The 23,348-nt window shown below is 39.7% G+C and overlaps 1 protein-coding gene and 1 long non-coding RNA gene across 2 annotated transcripts in view; one reads left to right on the plus strand and one right to left on the minus strand.

Moving 5' to 3' along the window:
- ATP1B3 (ATPase Na+/K+ transporting subunit beta 3) overlaps positions 1-17,074 on the plus strand; it is a 33,825-nt gene extending 16,751 nt beyond the window's left edge. The window contains exons 3-7 of the mRNA XM_083503728.1: positions 2,236-2,343; positions 8,308-8,495; positions 9,898-9,948; positions 15,189-15,275; positions 16,009-17,074. Of these exons, the coding sequence (XP_083359854.1) occupies positions 2,236-2,343; positions 8,308-8,495; positions 9,898-9,948; positions 15,189-15,275; positions 16,009-16,179 (605 nt within the window). The 3' untranslated portion in view covers positions 16,180-17,074. The remainder of the gene's footprint in view (positions 1-2,235; positions 2,344-8,307; positions 8,496-9,897; positions 9,949-15,188; positions 15,276-16,008) is intronic.
- LOC310707099 lies at positions 13-22,957 on the minus strand. Its single transcript, XR_014526335.1, has 5 exons — positions 21,431-22,957; positions 19,536-19,596; positions 18,976-19,070; positions 199-1,925; positions 13-165 (listed from the first exon to the last, which is right to left on the minus strand). It is a non-coding gene; the product is annotated as an uncharacterized lncRNA (long non-coding RNA).
- Between the last annotated feature and the right edge of the window lie 391 nt (positions 22,958-23,348).

The raw sequence follows: 23,348 nt of genomic DNA on the forward strand, positions 1-23,348 counted from the left end.
AAGTGTGTATTCCTCTTCTTGGATAAAGTTTGCATTCAGACTCAAACATCAATAGATCTTTTGTTATAATAGGCAGTTTTCTTAAGTTGGAAGCATTTACCAATGCCAGTATTACTTTGAACTTCTAGGTTTCTTTGCTCTTGTTACTGCCACTCATCTGGGTTTCTTTGCTCTTGTTACTGCCACTCATCTGAAGACCTTCACATAAACATTAAAATAGCAAAAGAAATAAAGTAGATTGATAGGCAGCTGTTTCCTTACAACAGTTGACGCAAGTTAAACATGAAAACAAAATAAGATCTGGTCAGTAATTACATGGCATAAGGAACAGAGGCATGTATTTCCTTATGTATTATAATGCAAACTTCATTGGTTGCCTTTAATTTGGGGGAAGTGGTGGTTCTGATTTACAGATAACCCCAAGTCCTTTTTTGGACCCAAATCCACAGTGTTATGGATTTTATTTTATTTTCCCAACTGTGGTGCAATGAGTTGGTTAAAAAGAAACATTTATGATATTCCAAACTGTGGTTGGAAATACTAGGAACAAGTACAGATTCACCAATCATAGAGGCTACATGTCAGGGCGTAGTGTGAACCAGCACTTGCCAATATCTTAATCATCTTCAGTTCCTGCATGTCAGTGGAGAATGCCTGCCATTATATGGCTAAAATGGTAGCACCCATGGTTTGCAGAAGTTTTTTTAAAAAAAGTTAAGAAAAAATAGTATGGGGAACAGCCTCATAAGGATTTGATGACACTATGTTAGTCACATCTGCACCATGTATTTAAAGCATTGTTATACCTTGTTAGCAAAATAATAATAGATCCTGGGTTACGGTAGTTTAAAGGTGCTGGAAGTTGTTAGGAGACCCACCTATTCCCCTCACAGAGCTACAATTGCCAGAGTAGTTTAACCACCAATCCCTCTTCCCAGGGAACTCTGGTAGTTAAGTTAATTGGGGGAAGCCTGAGTAAACAAATACTTTTAAAACAGGCTCTGAAATAACCATGGAATTGAAGCTTGCCTAATCTTGAGGGGTAGGGGGCTGAAAACTGCAGCTTGGGTTCTGTTTATATCGACCCTGCAGGGGTTTGACGGTTGAGGGTTTGCCTAGAGAAGAGAGAGTACCTTACAACATCCCTGCAGTATTATCCATGGCTTTTATCCTTGCACTGCAGGCTGGGCCTAGAGAATAGTATATAACAGCCATGCAATATAGCTCACCAATATGTCTCTGTTCCAGGTAAGAGGACTTTGGTGAGAGTAGTGTACAGCAGCACTACAATGTAGTCCACTATTATCGCATGCCAAAGGCGGGGTTACTTAAGTTGCTCCCTCAGACCTCTGCCCAGGGAAATAAAAGCATTAGTTGTGTGGAGAAGCCTCACCCTCTGTTTACTTCTATGCAGGCTGGTTGTTACTTTCTAATTATTATTTTTTTAAATTACACATGAGCTAAGACCCAAACTAAGCAGGGGCTGCTGCCTTCAGTGTTTCTTGAAGCCCTTTAGCTACAGACTCAGAGACACACATCCCACACACCATTTTGTTATGGGGCCCCACTTGTCTATTTCTTTAACATTTCTCATGTGCCTTAATTTCCTAGGGTGATATAAGGTGGCATCAGACCACAGAGCATGATTAGTGAGGGTAAGCAGGACTAGTAATTTTTACACAGTGTGGTACGTAGACTGGACAGCTAAACCCAATGTTGAAATCTTGACTCAACTTGCATTAGCCCTCCATTAAACAATACATGCAAACAAATTTGAAACAGAGTAAGATACTGGCTAATGCTTCAATTTCAGTGTCTGTGAGTACACGAATGCAGCATTGGTGTTCTGTGGGCCTCACTATCACTGGCTTCAGGGAGTTGATTTGATTGAAGTTATTGTTTCTTGGATTGCTCTGTTATCACCCCTGCATAAAAAAGACACACCTTAAATGTAGAAAGTGAAATGTAATCTCAAATCAGTAAAACTATAATGCTGCCATTTAAATCATTTGAGTATTGAGGGATACGTTTTCTAAAATTGACCTAAATACTGTAATTACTTTCAGATCATTATGTACAATAGAGGTGAACAGGTCATTCCTTCATGATTTCTATAAAGTCCAGATAAATACATTTTGGGGAGGGATTTATGTGTCAGAATAATTCTTTCTGAGAAGTGTTATGAATTAGCAGCTAGCTTTAGTTTCCTTTTTTTTCTTTTTCTTTTTTTTGTAGGACTAATGATTTCACCAAAGCCAGATACTGCACTGGAATTTTTCCTGAGCAAAAATAAGTCAGCAAGTTACACTGCTTATGTGACAAAACTTCACGAATTTTTAGGAGGTATGTATAAATATATTTTGCAAGCAACTTATTTAAAATATTAACAGGAATGAAAAGTAGCTCCCTTCCATCTGTTAGGTCTAGAACGTGATCAAGTCATTGTATTTCCCCCCTTGGAACTTTTTAGGTTCCAAAAAAATTTAAATTATTATTGTGTATACAAGAGTGAGGTAGCTTTGTTCAAAGTTTTGAGAACAACTGGCAATCTGAACAAGTCTTCTGAAAGTCAGTAGGCACATCCTCTATTTAATTGAAACATGTCATAAACTGTGTATACTCTGTGCTAAAAAGAAAAATGTATTCTGTGTCAAGTCGGCTTCTATTCTGTATTATTAATTTCTTACTGAAGGTTCTAGGCCTTACCCAACTTGTAGAAAATTATGTTGGTGGCTTATTTCTTGTCTACATATGCTGCCATCTTTCTTTGAGAGTGGACACCTAGTTGCCATCAGTCACACCTCTTAAGATGCTCAAGATTGGTTACTGCTGCAGTCGCCATGAGACTGGTCTTGAAAATATTTCATAAATGTCAACTGGTAGAGAATGCTGCCTGCCGTATGTTGAAGGGAAATGGGAGCATATTCCATACCAGGAGACTGAGGTGCCATGAGGCAGTGTGTCTCTAGTGGATGCGAAAAGGTTCTTGTATGATTGTCCAGGGTCCTTCTGGTGAAAGAGACTGGGCTGTGAAGGTGTTCAGGAGCAGTGAGAAATCTCCTAAAACCAGAGGGCTAACGCTGCACTGTAAACCATACTTGGGAACCTTGGAGGAAAAATGCACAACTATGTATTCAAATAATACAAGGCTGTATAATCCCAACCATTTTAGCATGTAATAAACCTGTGTCATTGCAGTCTACTTTGGAAGCTGGAGATATTTGTATGCTACTTTGGTTGAAAGCCACTGGGCTGGACCTTCTGTCTTAAATTAGTACAGTGCCTAGTTCTGCCATCTAGCATCAACAAGCTTTCTTCTGCCATTAACTGCCATAGAAGTATGCCTTGAGTAAAAAGCATGCCAAAAAAAGCAGCACATTTGGTACATGGATAGCACTGGGGGGGGGGTCATTTGTGTTCTAAATGGCCACCCTCCAAGTACTAATCTGTGGGCTAGAACACTTCAACCCCCTGCCATACATGGTTATAATGTTGGCATTGTTTCTATGTATGAAATGTATACCCTGTGTTATGAGGTTACTGACTCATGGAAAGCTAAGGAGCAAACATACTTTGAAAAATCTCTGCAAGGGGCAGGCCAACAGTGTTCTTGTTGCATTTCCAGAATGCATGCCATTCCACGTGCAATTGTATTTATATGAGAGAACACATGCAAGACTGATTTCTGCCTTTCATTATAAATGAAATTGAGCAGACGTAACACACCCTAGTTAATATTTGGCAAAGCTGCCAGTGCTTTGGAAGCCGGATCTAGGACTACTGGTCCTTCTAGACAGGGAAGGGAGTCCTAGGGAATTGCATTTGAAACTGGTGTGGTTTTCTCTGCTGTATTCTTGGATAGAAAGTTGCAGGACACTTCACACTGCCAGCTACAGTTTATAAGTGGGCATCTGGGATACTTGTAGCAGTGCATTTGGGTAGCTGAGGAAGGAAGATTGGCAAATTGCAACTGTACCTTGTCTATCACCCATTCAGAGCAAGCAGAAGCAAATTATCCACAGTTGCAGATTTCATGATGAAATGGCATGTTTTCCACAAGAATATTTTAAACAGTATTCAGACTTTTAGTTCAAACTGAAATTCTGCCCTGAACTGCTACATGCACATAAACACCAGTGTGCTACCCTTTGTGAATCCATCTGAATTATAACTGACATTGTGATAATTGTAGGCTGTGAAGAAATGCGTAAAGTTTATTGGTAAAGTTTATTTAATGCAATCTTGTGAATAATCCCACAAACATTATGAACCTTCAGTTCTTTACTAGTCTGCTACTATCCTGTGTTTCCTTACTGGCTGTGAAGGAGGTAGAGGGACAAGGTAGAGGGATTCCTGTTTGTTGCCAGCATGGAAACAGAGTACAGACTTGAGCTAGGCAGAGAAGCAAGGACCAGGTTTTGCAGGATTCACAGTAAGATTGCTTCTCCTAGGTAAATGCATAACATTAGAGTTGTAGAAAGAAGGGTAATACAATTTGTCATGACTGTAATAAGTAGTTGGTTGGGTTTGATTAGATTAAATTGGTAAGACATTAATTATTTATTTAATTAATGAATGAACTGTTGAGATGATTTGTTTTCTAGGTCCTGGTTTTATAAAAATGTGATTGCTTTATTATGTTTTTTGTAACTTGATTATAGCCAAAATCAAAATAAAGTATGTGTATAAAATATATATTTAAAAGAAAGGAAAGAAGGAATAAGAGTATAGTGGTACCTCTAGATGCAAACGGGATCCGTTCCGGAGCCCCGTTCACATCTAGAAGCAAACGTAACCTGTGTCCGCGTGTCTGCGCGTGTCACGTTTTGGCCTTCTGCGCATGTGCGTGACGTCATTTTGAGGTCTGCGCAAGCGGCGAAACCCGGAAGTAACGCACTCTGTTACTTCTGGGTTGCCGCGGAGCGCAACTTGAACGTGCTCATCCCAAAGCATATTCAACCAGAGGTATGACTGTAACTGCCCTTGCTGATGAAAGGGAACAAAATTGGTTTGACCTTTCCTGGAGCAGGTTATACTGGGGTATGGATGTGCACTTGATTCCTTAGTTTAGCCAAGAACCTGTTTACACAAGGTACACCCTCCTCTATATAACTCTTGTTAGATTGGATTTTCTTAGTGCAAGCCTATGCATATTTATTCTGCAGTAAACCCACTTGTTCGTTGCTTTAATGTAAGTGTGCATAGAGTTGCAGCCTTAATTTTGCAGCACTGGGGACACAGGAATGGATGAAAGTGGTGGAACTGCCCAGCATCAAAACTAGAAATCTGATGGTTGGGAACTTAAGTAAAGAGATGGTGTTAAGTAGCTGTGCTCTGCTTCCCATGCTTAGGCATGCTCATATTTATTGTTTTACATGTTGCAGGTGAGAGTAGAAAGAAGGGGGGGAAATAAAGGTGGCAGAAGGTGAAAAATGAGTTGACAGACAGAGCATAAGAGACAGAGAAAGGTGAACGAAGGTGGCAGAGGCGATGACAGGAGGAAAGTGAGAGGAGAAATGAATAGAAGGCAAACGAGAGAGGAGCTGAAAGTAAGAGAAGGTGACTGAGAAAGCGAAGGCAAGCTACAGTGGAAGGAAAGATGAATGAAAAAGGAGATTGCAGCAAGCATGGATGCTTTTTTTGATAAGAACAATGCAGACTTGAATGTACTGTTGACATGCCTTTATTCAGTATGAAACACAATCTTCACTGCAGAGAGATATCCCAGAAAGTAAAAAAAGAACAACTAGTAAGTCTGTCTGCAAGTTCAACCATTGTTGTATTAAATATGGTCTTATTTGTATTGAGAAAAGTAACTTGCCAATGACCCATGTTGAAAGAGTAGCAACTAAGTTGGAAACCATCAAATTTGTATAGGCACTTAGAAACACTGCAGTTAAGCTGTAAAAAGAAAACTGCTAAATTCTAGAACTTCATTGGAACATACACTAAAAGCCTCATTTCTGGTATTGTATTGGAGACTTTTATTGGCAACTTCCATTTTGTGTGCCCTGAAATATCTGGTATAGCAATGGCTTTGAAGCTGAAATCTATACCTTTGTCAGGCACCACAATTGATTTTTTTTAAAGGTTTATCTCAAAAGATAAAAATGTAAAATCATGAAAAATTCACAACTATAATTGATGACAATCCTGTTTTAAGACTACAGATAGCTCACTACAGTGGTACCTCGGGTTAAGAACTTAATTTGTTCTGGAGGTCCGTTCTTATTCTTAACCTGAAGCACCACTTTAGCTAATGGGGCCTCCCGCTGCTGTGCCGCTGCTGCACAATTTCTGTTCTCATCCTGAAGCAAAGTTCTTAACCCGAGGTACTATTTCTGGGTTAGTGGAATCTGTAACCTGAAGCGTATGTAAACGGAGGTACCACTGTATATATAAAACAAAGCAGGCATTTTTGAATGCCACTAGATGTATCAGTGGATGCTTAAGCATATTCTTCTTGCAGCTGTGATGTATGTTTTAGCATATGGATGGTTAAGACAAAGGACTCTTTTATCTCAGTTCTTAACATTAAGCACCACAGCACTAAGATCAGTAAGAAAATTTGCCTGGTCTTCAAAAGTAAAAGACAGCATTTTCAGCTACCTCCACCTTAGCGCTGAAATAGGGAGGACTGGAAATGCTGATTTTGTGTGTTGGTGTATAAGAGCATGTGCACATAAACATTGGCTGTGCCCACTGCTTGGGTGCTGTATTTTTATGCTGCGAACTGCCCTGAGATCTACAGATAAAGGGCAGCATACAATTGTAATAAATACATAAATAAAAGTAATATTTTTCCTGAGTCTCAAATATTAATATCAGATCATCTATAATTGCATTCAGTTATATACTCGGTAGGGACGCGGGTGGCGCTGTGGTCTAAACCACGGAGCCTAGCGCTTGCCAATCGAAAGGTCGGCGGTTTGAATCCCCGCAATGGGGTGAGCTCCCGTTGCTTGGTCCCTGCTCCTGCCAACCTGGCATTTCAAAAGCATGTCAAAGTGCAAGTAGATAAATAGGTACTGCTCCAGCAGGAAGGTAAACGGTGTATCCGTGCGCTGCTCTAGGTTTGCCAGAAGCAGCTCAGTCATGCTGGCCACATGACCTGGAAAAACTGTCTGCGGACAAACGTTGGCTCCCTTGGCCAGTAAAGCAAAATGAGCGCTGCAACCCCAGAGTCGTTCGTGACTTGACTTAACTGTCATGAGTCCTTTACCTTTTTATATACTTGGTAGGTAGGTAGAGGAACAAGAATAATAATAAATGAAACTTAAGTTTTCAAGAAGACATACTTTAAAGTTACCCTAGCAACAGCCAAGACTGAAAATGCCACCTAATGGCTGAAGATTTATAGCATCACCACTCTACTCTGCCAGCTATTGCTGATACATTTGTACTTTATTCTATTGGGGTTTGCTCTTTTATGTTTATTTTTGTGTTTCCTGTCACCTGTCCGGTCCCCAGATCTGTCAGACCCTTAAGGGTGAGCAAGTTTAAAGCTTCTGGATGGGAAGCTCTTATTTTCCTCCAGCAGTTACTGAGCTTCTTGTTTTTGGCACATCTCCAACATATGCTATCACTTCTGATGGGCCGCAAATGGGCCCACACCAGGCCTTAGAGTTGTAGCCCTTATTCTAGTGGGAGTTTGGAGAGTGGCCAGTGAGGATCTTTCTCTTTTGAGTAGATCAAAGCTCTTTACAAATCATCAGAAATTTAATCAGTGCAATGATAATAAAGCACATGTTGCACCATGCTTGGACGTTAATGAACTTAAAATTCTAAATCCAGCAGGAGACATCAGTTTTGCAATGAATTAAAACCAGTAGCATCTGTTACCATTTGGTGCCAGCTACCTTTTGAGCTAGTTTTCAGCAAAGATGACCTTGAGATTGCTAACAGGTTCCAGCTCCAGATGCATGGACTTTTGAAACTTTTTGATTCTCATGTTGCAGGTAGGCTTCTAGGTGGATTTCAGCTATTAACAAATTGAAGGAAGGCCACTGTACAGTGCTACAGCAGTGTTAACTGAACCGCATGGCCCCAGTGTCCCCACATCATACTTTTCCAGTAGAGTTAAAGCAATCTATATTTCACTAGTTCTTTCTGTCCTTCACTTCAGGAAGAGTATTTATTGAATGTGTGTTGTAGTCGTCTGGGTGAATACTGAATATTGAATGTGTGTTACTTTATTTCAAAGCTTGGAAATCATTCTCCAAATTCTTTGAAGCTGTTTAGTCAATAGTTTTTATATGTATTGAATTAATGAGTGCATAATGTGATGCATTGAATTGTTTTCCCCAGTGTATAATGAATCAAAGCAGGTGGATAACATCCCGTGTACTCCAGGACAACTCTTTCTCCAGGATTCTGATGCTGAAAAAAAAGTGTGCAAATTTAATCGTTCTAACTTGGGACCATGCTCTGGACTACAAGATGCAACTTTTGGTTATGCTAAAGGAACACCATGTGTTATTGTAAAAATGAATAGAGTAAGTATATTGACTCTTTATAGCTTTCTAAAACTTACCTATGTTTCTGCTGGCAACTGCGTTTCAAGTGGAAGGATAGTTTGTAGTGACCGGCTGGCCCTTGCAATCAGGCAGCATCACTTAAGGCATGTCTGTGTTCACTCCAGTGCACCTATGGAACACATGCATGAGCAAGCTTCTTAACTGATACCCATGTTGGAGTGCTTTATAGATGCCGTTAGAAACGCCTGTGAAGCTACCCTCAGTTTTGAATTTGGAGAGAAAGCAATTGCATACCTGTGTCATTTCTTTCAGGCTAATTTTATTACATTTTTACTGCATAAAGGAGCAGCATTTTGTCCTGTTTTCCCTTCGTATCCCCAGGAGCTTTGAAATCATGTAACTTTTGTGCTTTAGAGCACTAAACTATTAGCAGTATATTTCTGGGCTGAATGCCAGTACTGCTACTGCTAATAACAAGGGCCCTACCTGCGTCATGCAAGAGATTATCTGCCAGTTGGCCAAAATTGTTCGTCACAAAACTATACAAAACTGTTTTAACATGTCTTGCTAGAAAGAAAGATAAGGGCTGTGATTTGACTTACTGCAACCTCTTGCTGCAGACTTTTTAGCTAAAATATTTCATTATTCGGCAGTTGACTGCATGTTATGTGACATGTCTCTTGCATATGCCATCTGGATTCAGCTATTAATGTTACATGCCTAATTTGAAGTAATGAACTGCTGCTGCTCAAAATGTCATGTGGAAGTGGAACCCTCTGAGTGCTGTTGTGGCTGTATTTTAAAACAGGGCAGTTCTGCAGTACCTGATCCTGAAGACTCTGCTTATTAATATTTTGCTTCCTTATTGAGAACTCTCTTTTTCTGTACAAAAACCATTGCATAGGTAACACAGCTGTTGGATAAGGCACACATTTGTTGCACATCTTACAAAACTGTTATGACTGAGTTTATTACCTTAATGAGATTGCAGCAGAGCCCAACTTCTGCCTCTTGTCAAATCTTATTGGCAGTGATGTTAGGAAAGAGGGAGAGGGGCATTGCATGTGTGTTCAACATGCCAAAGCTGCTTATTTTCAGCAGGCACATTAGGAGACAATATTTGTGGATTTGTACATTTGGTGTTTGTGAGTGGGCCTACTGAAAATAAGCAGCTTTGGCATAGTTGAACTTGAAAAGCTGCCTTTCATTACCCTTTCCCCTGAACCTCTGAATATACAAACTTCTTAATTTGGGAACAGTAACTTTTCTGTAAAGTGGATCACAGAAAAATTAACCTTTTGATAAAGAGAATTCCTTGCAGCCTTGCTATAATTCGCTTTTTTCCACATTTACAATATAAGTAATAATGTATTCCCTTCACCTACAAAAAGGAGTTTATAGAGATTCTTCTACATTTCAGATAATTGGATTAAAACCTCAAGGAATGCCAGCTATAACATGTGAAGCTAAGGTGAGTATTTTCATATAAGAATGTGCATATATTCATGTTGTTAAAGCAAGTTTAGGGAAGCAAATTTACTATAAAGTCATAGATGTTGTGAGTATTTTTAGTCCTTTGTTCATTTATAAAAGCTAGCAATTTCCCTTTTATCTTTGGGTCAGTTAGTTGCTCAGCTTGAAAGTGTTGTTTTTATAGTTTTCATTTAGAATAGATATTATGGGTTCCTCATATTTACTTTTTTCTTTTGTTCCATTTCATAACCAACCTTTTGTTTTTCTCTGCATGCTGCAAATGCACCTTACACAATATATTTATGGTGGGTAAGAAAATGAACACTGAAGTAGTTTAGATTAGAACATCTTAGCATTTGAATTGTTCATCTGTAAGCACACTCCATTTTCTTCAAAATCTGTTTCTTTGTTATAAATGTTCCATGTGCTTTAAATGTTTATCTGTATGCAGATTTCTGTGTGTGTGAGAGAGAGAGAAAGTAAATGTAGGTTCCGTGCCCCCCCCAATTCAGAGTTGAATGAATTTGTTTTTCAGAAGTATGTGTCCTTCTCATCCCTTATTCCTATGTAGCAAATCCTTCCCTGCTCTGAATCTAAATCAAAGCTGGGTTCTCAAAGTAATTTTAGATTGAATCAGCTTCATTAAAAAAAAATATTGGTTTTTTAAAAATTACAAAAGAATCAGTTTTAATTTGAATTTGAATTGTGAGGGCCACACAGCTAAGGTGAGGGAAGTGAGAGAGCAGGGTGTATGCGTAACTAATGTCTTGATCTCAAAAGCAAGGCTCAATTAAGACTAGATACTTTAGAAATGAGCAAAAAAGACACAGATATAATTATTGTTACAAATACATATACTATTCAAGTGAAACTAATATAGTATTATCTGCATATATACTATAAGAATATTATATGTGCATGTGTGTATGCCACCTGTACATATTTTTCTTACTGCTTTGACAGTGGCCCAGATTGCTCATGCTTTCTCTTCCTGATACAAGCCAGAGCAACAAACCACATTTCCTGGTTTAGAATTTCATCTGAACATGGTTATTTCACTCAGACCATAATTGGTAAGCTAAGAACAAACCTTGGCTTCAAATCATGGTTTGCTTGGTGCAAAACAACTTGTGCGGGGGGGGGGGGAGCAAAGCACATGCTCATTCAGAGTAAACCTTTAACAATAGTTTACTGTGATGTGTGAACACTGCTAATATTGTATCTGTAAAACCTTTGCACCCTTTTAACCCAATTTAGCAATGTGTTCTAGGTGTGGAAGTGCTGGCACAAAAATTGTTCTGGGTCTAAAGCTGGTGTGGATTGTAGCTGGTGTGGGTTGTTTTCAGACATCTAAAGTCCTTTTTTGTGTAGATGTGTTTACATCCATAATTGTTTTTACATGGGTTAACACTTGTCATGCATGTGACTGGCAGATTAAAAAGAACATTAATAATGGCCCCTGGATGACACCTTGAGATGTGGTGTAATGGTTAGAGCAAAGCTTTCTAAACTCTGTGTTGTGACACATTAGTGTGTCAGCTGCAGTGTCGCGTTAATGCTCCCTTTGCTCTTCCCGGGACTGAAAAGGGGCTAGTTTAACCTCCGGTTTGTTGGTAAAACTGAACTACTGTGTTGTGAAATGATGCATGTCTAGAAAGTGTGTCATTGACATGCAAAGTTTGGAAAGTTCTGGGTTAGAGTGTTGGACTATAACCTGGGAGACCAGGGTATGAATTCCTACTCAGCCATGAAGCTCACTGGGTGACCTTGGGCCAGTCACTATCTCTTAAGACTAACCTACCTCACAAGCTTGTGAAGATGAAACGGGGTGGAGAACCATGTACACCACATTTTAGTTACTTGGAAGATAAAGGTGGTATATAAATGTAAATGAATACGTTGGAGAATGGATATCACGGAGGCAATGTATCATATGCAGCATAATTCTTTTAGCTACTCCATTTCCTCTTTGCCAGCCTATGCTGTTCTGTACTTCTGAATCAAAGATATGTGTTTCACCTTATGTGACCCAATAGTGTAATAACATTCATTTTACCTCCTTCTGCTTCTTTCTGTCCAATAGCTTAAAATTAGGATCACATCAGAAAGCAGCTGTTGTAACTAAAGTGAAATATACTGTGTAATGTTTTCCCCAAACATTTTGTACTATATATGGCATGCTGACTACTTGGAACAGTTGAAGTTTTATTCCTGTGGTGAGATACAACTTGTTGCTTGACATGCTTTCCACAACTGAAGTTCTCTGCTAAATTCAATCAACAGAAAATTTAAAGTGCATAGTTTTCATCCAGCTTTCCCCACAATGGTTAAATTTATGCAAATTAAAAGAACATCAGCTCTTGCTTCACCATAATTTTTCTCAGCTCTTATTTTTGGTGATGGAATATACTGGCTTTGATGCATGTATCATGATGCATTAGTTGCAAGGCTGATTCAGGCATTATTTGGGAGCATTTTCTTTCTTTTTAGTGGAGGATTTTGTTATACACCAGGCCAGACTTGGAGGGTCAGAAGAGTTCCATCTCCTTTATCAGAAAACTTTATTCATGTTGCAGCAGGCTTAGAGGCTTTGCTCCTGGTGTTGAGCCAGAGAAACAGAGAAACAGATTGCAGATGATTGATGCTGAATGTCCTTTCCAGTGTTGATGAGCCTGATAGACTCCCTTGTTTTCTAGGAAGCTGTGGTCCATGAATCAGGCTGCATGAAAACTAGAGTGCAAGTGGTGGAAGTCTCACCATGAAATGGAATGAACACTGGTTATGTTAGTGCACATAATCATGCCTAGCATATGGTAGTGTGAATAGCAAAAAAGCTGCTCTTCACAGTCTGCATTGCATCCTCAAGCAGAGACTATTTCAAGTATTCTGCACCTGACCGTGTACACCAGTAATCTGTATGCCTCATTAACTGGTTGAGTTCTGTGTTGTAAGCACTTCATTGCATAACTTGGAAAGAGGCAGTAGTTTGGACTTAAGTATCAACCAGTCATAAATATCCCCTTTTTAGGGATGGTGATAGACAATATTGTGGAGGAGCAGTCAGACTTCCTTGGATGATACAGATTATCACCCATTCCATTCATGGTTCAGTCCTGAAACAGTCCTGGTCGCCCTGATAGATACCGTATTTTTCGCTCCTTAAGACGCACCTAGTCCGTCCCTCCTCCGCGCAGCATTCGCTTCGTAAGATGCACAGACATTTCCCCTTTCTTTTTAGGAGGAAAAAAGTGTGTCTTGTGGAGTGAAAAATTATTGAGAATGGGACAAAAGAAGTGTGACCTTGCTCTTTTTTCACAGATCTGTCTGGTTTCTGGACCAGCTTCATGTGATAGGTATTAGGGATCCCTGTGTTAACAGTGGTTCCACTACTACCTGTGTGGAGGATTTTCATCCCCCTGGAGTGCTACAGGGCACTAATCCCCAATGCCATTTAATACCCACGTGAAGGTGTTGAGAGCAAGGATGCTTATGACACTCAGTTCTATTTCTTCAAAACTGAATCAGAGGTGGTCATAGGGACCCTGAACCAGGGTATTGGTGGGCCAGAAGAGGGGAAATAACTGAGCTTCAATCCTGATAGACAGAGGAACAAGAAAAATCTGCTAATTGCCTGTTCTGGATGTAGTTGCACTCTTTTTGAAGGATCAGATGCATAGTCTGGAGTTGCTATTGGATCCAGCTTTGTCACTAGAGGCCCTGGTGGATAGGAGAACCTTCTACTAACTTCACTAGTATACAACAGCTGTGGCTGTTCCTAGACCAAGATAGCTTGACCATAGCAGTCCATGCATTGGTTACTTCAATGCATTCAATGTAGGGCTTGCCATGTGGTTGGTTCAGAAACCACAGTTAGTGGAGAATGCTTCAGAGCAATTGTTGACAGCAGTGGAATCCTGCCAACCTATTACACCACCTCTGCTCAAAAATCTGCACCGGATACTTATTTGCTACTGAGTTTAGTTCAAGGTTTTACTGTTTGTGTACAAGGCCTTTCATAGTTTGGGGCTGGTGTACTTGAAAGACCACTTTGTCCTGTTCATTCTGTGGAATATATAATGTTCTTTCTACATTTGTGAAGTCTGTTTTCTAGTATGGCAGCTCAATAGCCATACACCCTTTCTGTACTGTTTTAGACACCTGCTAAAAACTTCATTTCAGCAAGCCTACCCAGACATATAATTTAGTTAAGTATACATGTTTTAAAATTTTGCTGATTCATGTATATGTGGATTTAATTATATTTTATGTATACTACAGATTCTTTTGATTGAGTGGTTTATATTGTTTTCTCAAATTAAGATTGCAGGCAGCATGGAAACACATGGCATATACTTCCAAGTGCATAATATGTCAGTGGCTAGTGTTTTTCTTTTCTTTTTCCAAATACGATGGACACTGTCTGCTTAAAATAACTAGATTCTTTGGAAGCTGAACAGTTCAGTGATTTCGACATTCCAAAAGATGTCTCTTCCATGTAGATCTAGAGGTGATCAAAGTTCTGAATTGAGTCTAGACACATAGCCACATTGCTGGGGTATCAAGAGAGGCAGGCTCTGAATGGATAATGCCTGACACAGTGGCACTAAGAAAAGGGATGGTGTCATCCCTGTGGTCATTGCAATGACAGGAAATCACAGCTTTTATGACATCCATGGAAGCATTTTCTGTTCTGTTTGTGCAGTTGCGAAATATTGTGCAAAGGCTGCTACGGTAGCATGTGCTGTGGTTGCAAGGTCTGTGAAGTTTGTTGATACTAGTATTTCACTGTTACACTTGTGTGTTATAGCACACGTCTTTTTATTTGTCATTTATTTCTTACATGCCTACCTCCTTCCCACCACACAATTATTGAAGTTTTTTAACTTTACATGAGGAGGTATTTTTGGCTTGGACTTACCTGCAACTATTGTTTTACTGGACAAGGAGTAGCATTGAAGGGCATGGCTTGCTTTTTACTTTGTCCTGCTTAGTAACTACCATCAGGTATTTTATTTGTATGGCATTGCTGCGTACACTTGACCTGATAACAAAAGGCTAAGCAAGCTTAACTTTGTGTGTCTGGCTTTCTGAATATTCACCCTAACATCATTTTAAGCGAACAAAATAAAGAGTCTAACTATATTTATTGTGCTTTTATTTTTGCTTGCCCACAAACTATTTTTTAAAAAAACTTTGTTTTTTTAATATATATATATATATATAATCTCCCATCTATAGGAACAAGGCAAGGCTACGATAACTACTTTTCCTCCTGAGGGAAAACTTGATTTAATGTATTTCCCATACTATGGAAAAAGATTACATGTGAGTATATCTTAATCGTGTTGCTTTTCCTCAAAACAATTTACTGAATACAATCTTTTGAAACTGTTATTTAAACTAACTATTGTTATTTAACTAGACTGCCCGCAACTGAACATCACTCCCTGTGCACTTCTTTAAATTTGTGAGGGTGGGTTGGTAGTAAGCTAGCATTCAGACTTGATACTGCCCAGCCAAGGAGCCACAATTCATCCCTTTAGGCCTCTCCACCTGTTGGTTCAGATGTTATACGAGAGTTCTGCTATTGGGCCGTAGGGTGTGCCCAGGGCTAAAGGGGCATTGAAATTGTAAATGAGGCTCTTGCTCATAGGAGGGCCCTGTGACCCTATGGATGTTGCTGTACTCCCACTATCATCCTTTGTGACCATTGGCTATGTTAGCTGGGACTGAAAGGCATTGGCACCTATTTTCTGTCATATTCCAGTAAGAAAGAGTTGATGGCTGAGACTGCAATGTTTTATGCATGCTTGGGAACAGGAAGTGCCAAATACAGCAGGGCTTGCTTCTGAATAAGCAATAATAGATAAAGCTGAAAGTCTCACAAGCCCATTTGCCAGTGCTGCTGTGTGCCCAACATTTGCTTGGTCTAAAAAGCTATAACGAAAACACATCTGAGATGTGATTTGGGGCAATTAGGGCGCCTTCAGGAGAGTTAAAAGCCTGCCTTTATTATTTTTTAATTAAAGAGATCTTCTCTCTCATTCTCTCTCACTAGCCAAACTACTTACAGCCACTAGTAGCTGTTCAACTAGAATTTAACACAACCAGTACCAAAGAAGATGTAACGGTTGAATGCAAGATCACAGGATCAAGCAATTTAAGAAATGAAGATGATCGTGACAAGTTTCTGGGACGCGTTTCCTTCAAATTTCTGATAACTGAATAGAAGTCAACAGTGTCTTCACAAAGTAAACCTTGTGTGATTTTTTTTTGTATCAGCGGGACCTGCCATTCTAGAAGATGAGACCACCTTTGAGAAGCATAGGGTGGGATGTGGCATTCAGGGTAGCATAATAATGTGCTTCCAAATCATGTTTTAAATCCTTCACAAAATAACTGCATGTCATGCTTTTGCCTGCCCTGTTGGACCAGTGTACAGACATAGTTTGTCATTTTAGGGACCTGTAAATAACTTGTAATCATGGTGGTCTTTGTCCTGTTCCAAAATGTGGGCTTTATCCCCAAGTGAGTGTCTCAAATGTGCTGTGCTATGTAAATATTGTATTGGTTTAACACTGGTTTAACTATCATATCAATACCAACACAGTTTTAGGAGAAAATTTCAAACTTCCCAACCTCTCATAGTGAGTTGTGTTTTGTGCAGGGATGCCTTAAGTCCTGTATTGGGTTGGAGGAAGTGGACTTTAAGTGTCAAAAATCAATACTAACATTATTTAAATACTGAACTAGTCTGTTGTGCTTGTCATCATGCAGGTATTGTGTGTTTGTGTAAAGTTTGGTCTAGATTTGATATTTTAGTTGAGAAACTGATTGTCATCGTATTAAATGCTTGCTGTTATGTGGAGCACAGATAAAACCAATACAATGTCACTTTTAAAACATTTTTAGTTGAACTATTGGTATGAACATTTCTTTATGTTTATGGTTTAGAAACTTGGTAATGGTTGTACTGCAAAGCTGCTTGGAAGAAAAGACCTCACTATGTGGGAGTAGACTTACACTTTCCAATAAAAAAAATCCCTGGAAGGAGAAATGTCTGTTTAAAATTTTAAAGCTCAAAATAAGGACTGTATTGATTAAACATTCCTTTGTTTAATTTATATAGTTTGGGATGAGTTAATGTTCTATGTTTTGCTGCTGGGTACACACAACCACACACTAACAACCTTTAAACACCAAACTTTGTTTCAAAGGTTGTGAAGTCCTCTCTTCATTCTCAGATATAAGATCTTTTAAGCCAGGCCTTCCTAGGAAGGGAGCTGCTCAGAGCATGACCATTATGAAATTTGTAACCAATTCCAGTAGGTGTGTGTATATGATAGAGAATTTGGAAATGGAGGTGCTAAATGGCCAGAAAATGTAAAAAGATACAGTCCGACAATTCTGTGTAGAGCTTAAATGTGTACAAGATGAGCACAAGGGACCATTTCAAGCAACATTCATACTGGGGTTTTGTTATATAGGTGTGGCAGGGGAAAACATTGGTCTTCAGCTCTGAAACTAATAGAATCAAATTAATCATGTCCTAGTTCAGCAATTTTACAATAGAAATTTCCATGACCTTTCCTTTGTAAACTTATGCCCTCCAGAGCAAAGCTGTTAGGCAGTTGTGTCTAACTAAATAACTACTGATGCAACTTGAAGACTGCATGGAAGAGACCAAAAAGGAAATTAAATTCCATCCTGCATTCTCAACCCTTATTTTTAGTGTGGAATCCTTGCCTGCTCAGAATGATTAGCACAGATAACGACACAAACATTCTCCTACAGAGTGACTTGCTCAGCTTTCTGTATCGCTACCCCTTTTGGATTCAAGCTAATTCCTACAAACTATAGTTTAACTTTAAATTCGGACCTAAATCTTGCCCTTGTTGGAATGGTTTGCTTTTCCAGGGAGAGAATGGTTTACATGGTGAGTACATTTGTGGATTTCTGTTAAGGGAATATCTGTCCTTTACTAATGCTATATAATTGTGCAGCAATTGACTGGATATATAGATTGCAAACGTAAGGAATCTGCTCTTAAGGCAACCTCTGCAGTCAGTAAATTTGCTAGTTATTCCCAGGCTTGGCTTACCATAATTTTCATTAATTACAAACTTTAAAGGGGTGAAGGGTCCATATATGCATCTTTATGCAGCATACTACTACTGAACTTGTAAAGCGATGTGGATAAGAGAAGAATAAAATTCAGGTTAAAAGTTATGTAATGTGCCATTGCTTGAAATAGCTGTGGGCCTCTTCTGTGCATACAGCAGATGCATTTTGACAAACACAAATGCAATCGTAGCTAAAGCAGAACAAAATCCACTCTGAAGCCTCTTCAGCTACTGGAGGTTTTAGAGGCCCATGAGCCCACCTCCCAGCTTTTGCATTTGTCCTATTTATAAGGGGGACCAAGAAGCAGCAGCTTTACACAGTATCAACTTGTTGAAGTCACACACAGAAGAGTGGCTAAACAGTCCTTTCCTCCCTCCCCTTCTCTCACTCAGCTATGGGAAATACCACTTGCGTGAGTGATTAATTGAACTGAGATAGATTAGTTGAACTAAAAGCCAGACCTGACTTTTAGTGCAACTAATTTAACAGTTAAAAAAACACTGTATTTGTCTTCCTAGCCAGAAGGTAGCTCTTCACTACTCCAGTATGGATGCTTCCAGATTTAGTACAGGGGAGATGCAGGGATTACTTTTCCAGACACAATGATAAACTCATTGACGAAAGAACATTCATGCAGCAGGGGAGTGCGGCTGGAGATGCAGATGCCAAGGAATGCTTTTTATCTAAGAAATCAGCTGAAACTATTCCATGATTCTCAGGAGCTGGCCACTGTCATTTATACTTGACACACTACCAGGTTCAACTACCAGAGTGCATTCTACAGAGTGCTACCTATTCTAAGGCTAGTGTTGCTTATTTTCTGAGAACAATGTACATGCTGTGCTTCTCACAGGCCCGTTAGCTTTAGTGTCCAATACGAAGTGTATTTAAAAACACTTACCCAATCTTTACTTTAAAAAGCTCAATGTAGCTACCACCAAAAGTTCCAGTTACTGCCTTCTTGTTTTATCATTGCTGTATCTGCCAACCTAGACTCTTTGGGAGGAGAGGCAAGATACAAATCAAATTATTAACAGTAATTATAAAGCCCCAAACCAGCAAGGGCTGGTATATCTTGGATAACAGCATTGCCCTTACAGACCTGCTCTCTCCTTGAGATGGGAAGGTGAGGATATGCTTAGAAGGGCTGGTCATTTATAAAATGAAGTCCTTTAGAGAACACAGCAGGATGTGCTCTCTCTTGACAAGCCTATTTGGGGAACAGCCATATTGGGGATCCCCCCTTGCACCATTTGTGTGCCTTCTGCCTGCTAGGAAAAATAATTCTAGAAGGCACTAAATAGAGAGCAGGGGGTTGGACTCGATGGCCCTTGTGGTCTCTTCCAACTCTATGATTCTATGATTCTAAGTATGGGGGTGGGAATATAAGTATGGAAGCTCCAGGGGTATGCCAGGCAAACAGGAGAGCTCTGGATCCTGTGGATGCAAAATATTCCCTACCTCCTTTCCTCCCGATAATTACTGAAGCACTGAAGGATGGATGATAGGGATGGACCTCACTCTGCAAAGAGGTAAAGACCGTTAAGACTGCCCATAATTACTTTCCTATTGCTGCCTGTACTTGATAGTACAATTTACAGTAATTTATAATCTGTTTTTTGCTCTGCCTACAGATTATTCAGCTTTCAGGTATAACATTCTGTATTTCTACTCGTGAACATTGGAAAGGGAACTGCATGTGTTTATATTATCCCTGCCCTATAATTTAATGGCTACATCATAACATTAACAATTTCTCCCATGTAAACCTTTCTGCTGTCAGTGATTGGATGAAAGGTGCCATTTAGCAGGGCAAAGAATTTCAATAAATGGGAAAGAGAGGTGTAGAAAGAACACTAGTGTAACTATGGCTAAGCTCGAGGATGTGAAATGAATTTTTTTCTAGGTGTAATCCATAACTACAAACTTCTTAGATTTCTTGCTTCTCTGCAAATACTTTGACGCTATAGCTGCAGTTGCTGAATTCATACTTGTATCTGCGCATTTACTGCAGTATAATCTGAAACTACATGTATCTTCACACCATGAATTAATGGTGTAACTGAACCGTGCAGCTTGAAAGGTTTGTCTGATACAGCAAACCCCCCTCCAAAAAAAACAAGTCTTGGAGCCCAGTATTTGTGATAGAAGCTTTTCTGGATTAGAGCCTACTCCACCAGGGCATTCAGTGTTATTCTCACATGGAGAAGAAACTATAGTCTCAACTCAGGACTAAATAACCAAATGTAATGATTAATTCTAGTTCAGCAATTCATAGTGGTCTTCTTTAGGACGATTATATATATATATATATATATATATATATATATATATATATATGCAGGTTTTGGTGTCTTCGGGTGTCTTCCCGTGTAAGAGTTGGGGTGTCTAGGCGACGTTTCGACGAGGTCTCACTCGTCGCCTAGACACCCCAACTCTTACACGGCCTAGACACCCCAACTCTTACACGGGAAGACACCCGAAGACACCAAAACCTGCATTCCTGTACCCGTGAAAATCTACGAAAGCAAATATATATATATACACACATATATATATAGAGGGAGAGAGAGAGAGAGCAGTTTTATAATTTTTGACCTGGCAATATATTGCAAATCATGATGTGTGTGTTTAGGAAAGTTTTTAATGTTTGAAGTTTTTTTGTGTTTTTAATACAGTGGTACCTTGGGTTACAGACGCTTCAGGTTACAGACCCAGAAATAGTACCTCGGGTTAAGAACTTTACTTCAGGATGAGAACAGAAATGGGGGAGGTCCCATTAGCTAAAGTGGTGCTTCAGGTTAAGAACAGTTTCAGGTTAAGAACAGACCTCCAGAACGAATTAAGTTCTTAACCCGAGGTACCACTGTATTCTATTGGGAGCCACCCAGAGTGGCTGGGGAAACCCAGCCAGATGGGCAGGGTATAAATAAAAAATTATTATTATTACGCATGATGCAACAATCTTGATGCAGGGGGAAACGTGAAGACAGTCAATGCCTCCCTAGTCTTCTTTGAAGTTTATTTGCTAATGTTGCTGCCTTAAGTCATTATTTATGTCTAGGACACTGAAATGTTCCCGAGCAGTTTCTAGAGATTACATGTTTTGGTCAGATGTCAATTGCCTCTAGGTCACTCTGCTGCTAACTGTTCTCTAACAAAGGAACTTCAAAGGGAGGCTGCAACATAAAACTGCTGCACTAGCTCTTATCAGTAAGTTGCATTTGTTTTGTCCTGAAATGACACAATGGTTTCTCCTCCACAAAGGCTATTAGTTAACACCTGTTCGTGGTTTTTGTCATTGCTCACCATGTTTATACTGTGTACATTTAAGCTTTATAAGTAGCTGACAGTACCTTTTGCAGATCATGGTATATAGTTCTTCTCTGTCCTCATCCGTTAAGTGAGCATAACCTTTCATGGCTACAATTGAATCAGTTCTAGTCCAGAATATTTTAGGTGCATTTGTAATTGGCTGACTCATCATTTGTGGGAAAAAGTAAGTGTCACAAGGTTCTGTCCTGGGCCCGTTGTTGTTCAACATCTTTATAAACAAATTGGATGAAGGCATTAGGGGGGTGGTCATAAAATCTGCAGATGACCCCAAACTCTGAGAGGTAACCAATGCTGCTGAAGATAGAACCTGGATTCAATATGACCTTAATAGTTTGAAGAACTGGGCCCAAACTAATAAAATTTCAATAGTGACAAATTTAGGAAGAACCAGCTGCACAATATAAGATGGGTAACACTAGGCTTGCCAGTAGTGCATGTGAAAAGATTAGGGGGGAAGACCACAAGCTTCAGATGAGTCAAGCCTTATGAGGAATGCTTGAAGGAGTTAGGCATGTTTAGCCTGGCAAAGAAGAGATATGATAGCCATTTTCAAATATCTCAAGGGCTGCCACACGGAGGATGGAGCAACCTTGTTTTCTCTGGAGGGTAGGACCCAAACCAATGGCTTCAAGTTACAAGAAAGGAGATTCAGACTAAACATCAGGAAGAACTTTCTGACATTAAGAGCTGTTCAACATTGGAACAGACTCCCATGAGAGGTGGTGGACTCTCCTTCCTTGGAGGTTTTTAAGCAGAGGTTGGATGACCACCTGTCATGTATGATCTAGTTGAGATTCCTGCATTGCAAGGTGTTGGATTAGATGGTCCTCAGGGTCCCACCCAATTCTACAATTCACTGTTTCTATGATAAATTTATTTGTTTTACAGATATCACAGAATGCCCCCCCCCCAGCATCTTTACATTGCATTGCATCTGAAGAGGATTATAGGCTCCTATTGAGAGGGATGCACCTTGGACTATACAAAGCACTATCACAGGCTAAGCAAAATTGTCCTCTGCTTTTGGTTCATACTCTTTCTTAGGGGTGGGGGATTCTTTTCACCCTGAGGGTCACATTTCCTCATGGGCAATCTTCCAGGAGTTGCAAACCAGTGGCAGGCAGGACCACATGCAAATATGGGCAGAGCAGTGAATTGACTCTAGTCATGCAATGTTTCTGCATGTTGTCTTCCATCCAAGAAAAAAGCACCATCACAATTTAAGGATACTTCCTAGCTAGGCAAAAGCTCTCATGGTGGGACTGGGGAAGGTTCAAGGACAGCATTTACGTCCACCACCCCCCAAAAAAAACCCTGTATCTTGATCTGTAAACACCCTGGGATTTCCCCGTCAGATTATTCAATGCAACTGCACCACACTCTTACTTTGGGCATCTCTTTCTCTTTGCCATCCATCCTGTGCTATGCAAAGAACTACATAGTATGCATGTAGCATCACAGAAACCCTTTTTCATGTCTCATTTTTAACGTGAACGCAGGCTTTATTTTATCTGGGATTACTTCATTATTGTGCGTGCGTCAAACCCTGCTGCTGCTGTGCCCCCCCCCCCGCCGCCCCTCATATTTTAAGTAAACCTCTAATTAGCACTTCACTGAATGAAGGGATGAGTAGAACAAACATAATACTTACATTCAGGCATCTTTCATCCATGAGAGAAGCCAGGCCAGCAGTAAAAAGAAAAATGAAGCTCTGCTTCTTCTCTTAGGGCACTGCCATATTTTGCAGCTTGGATCACCAAGTCCAATATTATAATGACTCATCACTCCTGTAAACTTCAGAATTAAAGCAGCTGTATGAAGCAGAAGAAAAAGAAAATGTCCTCTCTCCAGTCATCTATCTCGCAATGATATGACTTTAGTAGGTCAACAATTTTTCTCAGCACAAAGCAAATAACTTTTCTTCCCAAAATACACACC

The sequence above is a fragment of the Podarcis liolepis genome (genome assembly GCF_965112155.1).
Source record: "Podarcis liolepis genome assembly, chromosome: 5".
In the NCBI taxonomy this organism is placed as follows: Eukaryota; Metazoa; Chordata; class Lepidosauria; order Squamata; family Lacertidae; genus Podarcis; species Podarcis liolepis.